Source organism: Taurulus bubalis, assembly GCF_910589615.1.
Source record: "Taurulus bubalis genome assembly, chromosome: 12".
Taxonomy (NCBI): domain Eukaryota; kingdom Metazoa; phylum Chordata; class Actinopteri; order Perciformes; family Cottidae; genus Taurulus; species Taurulus bubalis.
The window spans coordinates 960,001-968,858 of NC_136600.1; the positions used below are offsets into that span (position 1 = coordinate 960,001).

Consider the following 8,858-nt stretch of genomic DNA (forward strand, 5'->3'; position numbering starts at 1 on the left):
CACTAAAGAGCTCATAGTACCATATTACCCCACTAAAGAGCTCATAGTACCATATTACCCCACTAGAGAGATTATAGTACCATATCACCCCACTAAAGAGATTATAGTACCATATTACCCCACTAGAGAGTTTATAGTACCATATTACCCCACTAAAGAGATTATAGTACTATATTACCCCACTAGAGAGATTATAGTACCATATTACCCCACTAAAGAGATTATAGTACCATATTACCCCACTAGAGAGATTATAGTACCATATTACCCCACTAGAGAGATTATAGTACCATATTACCCCACTAAAGAGATTGTAGTACCATATTACCCCACTAGAGAGTTTATAGTACCATATTACCCCACTAAAGAGATTATAGTACCATATTACCCCACTAGAGAGCTCATAGTACCATATTACCCCACTAAAGAGCTCATAGTACCATATTACCCCACTAGAGAGCTCATAGTACCATATAACCCCACTAGAGAGCTCATAGTACCATATTACCCCACTAGAGAGTTTATAGTACCATATTACCCCACTAGAGAGTTTATAGTACCATATTACCCCACTAAAGAGATTATAGTACCATATTACCCCACTAAAGAGATTATAGTACCATATTACCTCACTTTCAGGCATCAAGCTCCTCTTCTGTGGAATCAGCTTCCACTTTCAGTCCGGGGGGCAGACACGGTCACCTTATTTAAGAGTAGACTTAAGACTTTCCTCTTCTTTTCTCTCCTTCTGGATAAATGATTGTCTCTTCAATGCACATTACTAACTCTACTTTTTTCTCCATGCATTCGTGGCTGTCTGGAGCCAGTCCTGTCTCCTACCTCCTGTCTCCTTCCTCCTGCCATGGCCCTGCTGATGTCCCTCCGCTCTACCTCCTTCTGCTTTATGGATCGTGGTTATCTGGATCATAGACCATGCGTACTACTCATGAGTAATTTCTGTCATATTCATGTAATGTGCTGTAACTCCGTTACGTTGTTCATTCTGGTCACATGACATCTATTGCTTCTGTCCATCCGGGGAGAGGGATCCTCCTCTGTTGCTCTCCTGAAGGTTTCTTCCTTTTGTAAAGGGTTTTTACTATCTTTATTTGGGGGAGTTTTTCCTGATCCGATGTGAGGTCCCGGGACAGGATGTTATGTGTACAGACTGTAAAGCCCTCCGAGGCAAACTGTTGTATTTGTGATTAGGGCTGCAACGATTAGTTGACATAATCGACGACTTCGATTATGAAAAATCATCAACGCGTATTTTGGTCGTCGACGCATCGTTTGTAATTGAAAAGATTCAGAGCTACCGGTAATTTTCATTCGGCATTGCAATGCACTACATCAGGGGTGCCCAATACGTCGGCAGAGGTAGTGCGGGTAGATCGCATGCCATTTAAAAAAAAAAAAAAAAAAAAAAAAAAAAAAATTTAATCGACAAAACCCAGCTCCTGGTGTGAAAATGAATGTCAACCACCACGGACGCTGCGCCCGCAATGGTCGGTCGCTTGAATGCATTTATTGTTAAGTGCAGGAAGAACGATGTTTTCCCCGACTTGCTTAATTACCACTGCATAATACACCAACAAGCATTCTGCGCTACAATGCTAAACAGGAAAGAGATCACGGAGGTTGCAACGAAGATCGTCTATTGGAGCGAGAGCTCTTCAAAGACAGCTGTTCACTGATGTGAGACGGCTTCTAGAGCTCTGTCCAGAGGTAAAGGAGTTTCTCATGTAGTCAAACATGCAGAATACAACCAACTCAATGACCATCAGTGGCTGCTAGACTTGGCATTTTTAACCGATCTGTTGAATGAGCTTGACCGTGATTGATATGATCAGCTCAGTTAATGCAACATCTGTCCTCAAAGCTGCAGCGCCGTGGTTTGTCAGAGTGTCTGTCAGAGTTTATTTATGCGAGTCAGCCTCTTCCACATGAAAAATATTAAGTCCAAACATCGTTCCACCAGCAGCTACTACACATACATTCATTAATATATATATATATATATATATATATATATATATATATATATATATATATATATATATATATATATATATATATATATATATATATATATATATACACACAGTCAATATGTTCATGTTTCTGCATTACAATTTAAAATGTGTGTAAATTGTGTTGCCCTGAAGGAGGGAGCAGCAAAACGTGGGACTGCAATAAGTTATTTTGATTTACTTTACTTTTACCTTAAACTTTAATTGTCGGGTAGGATGGACTATTTTTTTTACTTTTGGACTTTGAATGTCAGTTATTTTGCACTTTCAGAGGCTTGATTGCTATTTTGAGTTACTTTTAAAACTTTATTTGTACTTTTTCTTTACTTTTAAAGCATATTTGCACTTTAATTTGTATTACTAATTAATGTATTTGTTATAATGGTGTTCTGATGTTCTGATCTTACTCAAATACATTTGAAGTTCAAATTCCAACATTTTGAGTCATTTTAATTGTAAATAGTCATTAGATTAGTCGACTAATCGAAAAAATAGTCGATAGATTAGTCGATTATGAAAATAATCGCTAGTTGCAGCCCTATTTGTGATTTGTGTGTGCTATACAAAATAAACTGAATAGTACCATATTACTCCACTAGAGAGCTCATAGTATCATAGTATAATAGAGATCTGCGGCCACTGAATGCGGGGTTACTTGTGGTTCCTAGAGTACTAAAGTTAGAACCATGACTAAAGTTAGAACCATGACACGTAAGGAGCTCCGACCGCTGCGCCCTCAGCGGTGAGAGGTAAACAATGTATTTTGATGCCCGGCGCAGTGCGACAACAGTTGTTACGGGTATATGGAAAATTCATACCGTATGGAAATTTGAAACCGGTATACCGCCCAGCCCTAGCAGACAGTCACCTCATTTAAGAGTAGACTAAAGACTTTCCTCTTTGATAGCGCTTATAGTTAGGGCTGTTTCAGGCTTATAGTTAGGTTTATCCTTCTGGATGAATTCATGTCTCTTCAAAGCACATTACTAACGCTACTTCTTTCCGGGAGCCTCTGTGGTTCCTCGCCTCAAGTTTCCATGGATCATGGCTGTCTGGAGCCGGTCCTGCCCTCTGTCTCCTGTCTCCTGTCTCGTGCCTCCTACCAGAGGTGTCAGGTAACGAAGTACAAATACTTCGTTACTTTACTTAAGTAGAAATGTTGGGTATCTATACTTTACTGGAGTATTTATTTTTCAGACGACTTTTTACTTCTACTCCTTACATTTTCACGCAAATATCTGTACTTTCTACTCCCTACATTTTAAAAATAGCCTCGTTACTATTTCATTTTGGTTTGTTTTCACTCCGGCTTGTCATCTTCAAAAACAGACACAAAAAACCTCTCCGCCCCGTTGCCCACAGATACGTGCACGCGCACACAGGTGAGCGCTGAGCACACACACACACACACACACACACACACACACACACACACACACACACACACACACACACACACACACGAGCACTGAGTACACACACACACACACACAGGTGAGCGCTGAGCACACAGCAGCGGACAGAGAGCATCGAAAAATATGTCGCGTGAAAAGTAGACCGCTATATCTGTGTTTTAAACGCTGCCAGGGTGAAGATGCAACAGCAGCTCTCCTGTGAGGAGCACCGGAGTTCTCCTCACACCGGAGCAGCTCTCTGAACCCGGAGCAGCTCTCTGAACCCGGAGCAGCTCTCTGAACCCGGAGCAGCTCTCTGAACCCAGAGCAGCTCTCTGAACCCAGAGCAGCTCTTTGAACCCGGAGCGTTTCTCAAAATAAAAAAACAGATCTAAGCTCAATATTGAGCATGAATTGAGAGCCGTATCAAATCTACAACCCCGTTTATAACATATGTGTCGAGGAAAGCAGCTGACTGCTCCACTAATACTGATACAACCTGATGGCTCACATATCTGCACTCATTCTGTTTTGTTTGGCAAAAAAAATAAAAGCTTATTGTTTTCCACAATGAGCTATTTAGTAGTAACTAAATATGAGTTATTTTTTGCACAGATAGAACTTACACAAAACATTGTCTGATGGGGCAATCTGATTTACTTGAAAGTGATTGCAATTGTCTGTATTCTGTTATTTATAAAAGCACAGATGAGTCACATAATTATGTTATTTACAGAAAAAGTTTGAGAACCACAGCTTTAAGTGTTTGTGTCGGAGTCGCCGCCGCCGCCTATTTTGCACTATTACAATACTTATAGGCAACTAGTTATCATGTCTTCCGCTCCATGAAACGCATGTTAATGCTCAGTAGTACACATATGGTACTTTAATGTATTTGCATTGTAATAAAATGTGATCATTTTAAATGGGCATATATGCAGCTGAAACGGGTAGCCTAGTGCATCCCACATTTTTCAACATAACATTTTAAAACATAATGGCCTTTATAAAAATGATTGTTTTGGGGGAGGTGGGGTAGTGCACTATAGGCCCCTGAGACGCGGCTTAAGAGTTTGTCCTGAATGGAAAAAAAAATCCCCTTACATTACTTTTACTTTTATACTTTTAAGTAGTTTTGAAATCAGTACTTTTACACTTTTACTTAAGTAAAAAGCTTGAGTTGATACTTCAACTTTTACAGAAGTATTTTTAAACCCTAGTATCTATACTTCTACTTGAGTAATGAATGTGAATACTTTTGACACCTCTGCCTCCTACCTCCTGATCCGATGTGAGGTTCCGGGCCTGGGATGTCGTATGTGTACAGATTGTAAAGCCCTCCGAGGATAATTTGTGATTTGGGGCTATACAAAATAAACTGAATTGAAATAAACTGAATATAGGTCTGTGGGGATTTGACCTTTGAATGTTCAAAGAGACCACAACTCATACATTACAGTGTTGTGCATGCTTCAGTCATGCATCAGAATGGTTAGTTGTTAATTTGAATTTATACACATGATCTCTTGCGATGTTACAAGCAGTGATTTCTCAGCAGAAAAGGATCTCATTTTCATATCAGTGCTAAGCTATTGCATTAGACCCCATCATTGCCTGCTGCCAACCTTTCCACCGAGGTCGTTAATGTGTCATAAACTCTGTCAAGCTCAACCTGCTCACGAGAAATTCTCTTTCAAGCTATTTCAGGGCATCTCTTTCACCTTGTGGTCTAAGGCAGTGGTCCCCAACCACCGGGCCGTGGATCCCTTTGTCCACATAGAAATAATGAAGTAAAACGAGTACAAAACAAATGTCTTTGGAGAGCTTCTTTGGAAAGGGGAAAAGACCCAATGAGGAGACAGAAGAAGAGCCTACGACTTCCAAGAAAAAGAAAGCTGCATTTAAAAGGCAATGTCAGGAGTCCTCAGACATGAAAATCCCTCACCTTTCGGCGAAATTCGCCGTTTTGAAACCAAAATAGGTAACCTACGTGAATGGTGTAGATCCGAAGAGTTTTTGTTTTTGGGAGAGGGGGGTGGAGGGGGCGTCAACTGTCCGCCGTTTCTGAGCTTGGAGTGGGACACAGAAAAAAACTGAGGTTGCGATCATCTTAGCAATAGAAGATCTTTGACGTGTCGAGTCTTGGCCAATCAGCGTTAAGATGTCTACAGCGGCTTCATTTCCCTCCCACCAGTTTAATAATAGCAAGCTAGTCAGCTAGCTAACACGTTAGCTAACGTTGTTGGAGAGACAGCGAGTGAGATTACTGGCAGCGGAGAGTCCGTGGCAGCGTGTGACGTCAGACAGGAGAGCGGCGAGTCAGCGGCGACTCAGTTCTACCTACCGACACCTGACTACATATAAGGAGAGGACAATGGAGATTTTATCCAACTTTTATTGTAATAAAAAATACAAAATGAGTTTCCTCTGTAGGGTGGCCGGGCTACTGTTTATATTTAAGGGTTTAAGATCTACGTGAAGGAAAAAGTGTATCCTCCAGTTAATTATAATCTATAGAGTTATGCGGTTATAATCACTGTCACACAGAGAGAGATGTGCATGTTCAGGTTTACTGGTGGAAACATTATTCAGTGTTCTAGACTAACAGTGACGTCTCCTCAAAGTAAAGTGGTATAACAGTATGACATAATATGGTCAAATAAAAAGGCTGGTACATTATACATATTATGGCATATAAGTGTAATATTATGAAGTGAAATGTAGTAGTAGCAAAACAATATTCAGTATAGTATAGCAGTATTGCATATTGTAAGTATTAAGTCTACAAAATATATATACACACACACTACCGTTCAAAAGTTTGGGGTCACTTAGAAATTTCCTTATTTTTCAAAGAAAAGCACTGTTTTTTAGATAACATTTCATTTAACAGTATTACACTCTACATTGTTAATGTGGTAAATTACTATTCTAGGTGGAAATGTCTGTTTTTTAATGAAATATCTACATAGGTGTATAGAGGCCCATTTCCAGCAACTATCACTCAGTGTTCTAATGGTACATTGTTTTGCTCATCTCATAGAAGATTAATGGAGGATTAGAAAACCCTTGTGCAATTATGTTAGCACAACTTAAAACAGTTATGCTGGTGAGAGAAGCTTTACAACTGGCCTTCCTATGCATAGCATCACATGTGTGGGTTCCATTATACTCTCAAAATGGCCAGAAAAAGAGAACTTTCATGTGAAACTCGCCAGTCTGTTCTTGTTCTTAGAAATGAAGGCTATTCCATGCGAGAAATTGCGAAGAAACTGAATATTTGTCTGGGTGACCCCAAACTTTTGAACGGTTGTGTGTGTGTGTGTATACAGTATATGTACACTTGGGTATTGACAAAAGAAGAATTAAAACCCATAATGATCATAGTTTGTCAGCTTCTCGACGAGTGACGTTGTTCAGCACTGACTCGCCCGTCACTGCCCCCCCGCCCCGCTGGTGTCACCTTCTTCACCCCTCATGAGTTTGCAGGTCTGACTGTAAATGTTAGACCCAGTGACAGGCTGGCATGAAATGGCTTGCATAATACTTAGTAAGGAGGCCATAATATTTTTTGACTCATGGCTGAAGTTAAGTTTCTCCAGCTCTCCCCTGGTTGGCAAAAAATGCATCTCAAAATGCATCAGATTGATGCTTTAAAATATGGAATATTTACATTTTTCTTACGGGGGAGCATGCCCCCGGACCCCCCTAGAGGGGTAATATCCTTCTCACCTTTTTCACCCCTGACTCGTTTTCATGTCTGAGTCCTACTTAAAATACAGGTTTACCTCTACAGGTGATTCCCAGGCGCCCTCTGCATAATATGTTGCAATAATTCAGCGTAATGGTGAGTTGTATTTTTTATGTACTTTACATTTGTTTTTATGGTGGTCGTATCATTTTATTTAGTTATATTCATCCCCCACACGACCGGTCCGGGAAAATATTGTCTGGGGGCCACTGGTCTAAGGCACATACATACCACGTACATGCTATGGCCCTAGTTTAATGTCATTTCCCTCGTTTTCTCCACAACTTTCTTGTCCGTCTCTGCAGTGAAAAAAACAAGTACAAGCTAAAAGCCTAAAACTAATTAGAACACAAAGCAATCTTGGCATGACTAGAGCTGGGTATCAAACCTCAAACTCGGGTACCATATGAGCAATTCCCTTGCTTAGTGTGTGAACCAGCTGCTTTTCGCCTACCGCATCCATCAACCAACTTGTGTTCAAAGTCCGAAAGACTTCTGTAAAATAAGTGACATTCCGCACAAGTCAATGTATTTCAGGACCACCATATGCACCACCTCCTTCGCTCTCTTACCTGTCTGCTGAGTGCTGTTCCCTGGATGTTCTCCTGCTGCTGCTGGGCAATGGTGACGCCAAGAACCAGGGTGTGGACCCCGCAGGACACAGTAGTGATGAGCACGATGGGCGTCAGCCTCAAAGGCAGAGTCAGGAAAAAGGAAAAGCTGAAGAAAGCCTGCCAGCCCACAGTGTCGCTGGCCTGGTGGAAGCGAGCATAGTTCAGACCCAGGTAGCAGAATATCTGAGCCGCTATGAGCACCCACAGAGCGTAGGGCACCACCCGCCTCGAGATGCGGTCCGGCAGCAGCCCGAAGCGGCACAGCAGGTAGAGGACGATGTCGGCCGCCAGTCCCACCGACGCCACTAAAACAGAAGCCAGCTTGTCGGTGGTGTAGACCACCGCACACATGACGATGATGTAGCTGTCGAAGAGGGCGGCGAACACAACCAGCACCAGCAGGGTTTCATGTCTCTGGCGCCTGAAGTAAGTCTGGTAGAGGTTTTCCAGGGACTCCGGTGCGAAGGTGAGGCGCATGAACCGCGGCAGGCAGAGGCAGCAACCGGAGCTCCGGACCGTGACCTCGTGCGTCCGCCCGACCGCCTGCCCGGGGTCAGAGGGCAGCGTGACCGAGCAGTCCGCCGAGTACTCCGCCGAGTACTCCGGCTCGGAAAAGGCTCGGTTCCGAGGCATGGTGACCCGCTTCCTGCCTTCTCCGCTGAATAAAAAAAGAAAATAGAAAGCGGTTTGTCGTCTCACAGGAGTAGACCAAACGCCGAGAGGACTCTTAGGTAAACATCATCTGCTCGTTTCTCTTCTGCCGAGTAACCACCGTTTCCCCCTGAGAGCCCACATGTGTGGCATGAGTCACAGTCGCGTGGTGATGGTCAGGACCTGCACACTGGAGCCATGTCTTCTCACATAGCCGCGGTCGCTCTGTCCAGCGCCGTCATGCGACTCAGTCAGTCCCGTGTCGTAGGCACAGACCGAGCACGCCTACTCTCTTTCCCAGCAGCGCGATCAGAAGAGCATGCACCTCGATTCCTCTTTTAGCTTCACAGACGGGACCGTGTCGCCGGCTCCTCTCCACCTTTGCACTCCACAGTTGTGTTCCATGTCAGAGTCGCTG

At 42.7% G+C, this 8,858-nt stretch overlaps 1 protein-coding gene across 2 annotated transcripts in view; it reads right to left on the reverse strand.

Annotated features, from left to right (window-relative positions):
- Positions 1–8,422, reverse strand: part of adcy3a (adenylate cyclase 3a) — a gene marked incomplete at both ends in the record, with an annotated part of 45,379 nt that extends 36,957 nt beyond the window's left edge. For both annotated transcript variants that reach the window (XM_079228141.1, XM_079228140.1), the window contains one exon: positions 7,748–8,422. In XM_079228141.1, coding sequence (XP_079084267.1) covers positions 7,748–8,422 — 675 coding nt within the window. The remainder of the gene's footprint in view (positions 1–7,747) is intronic.
- Between the last annotated feature and the right edge of the window lie 436 nt (positions 8,423–8,858).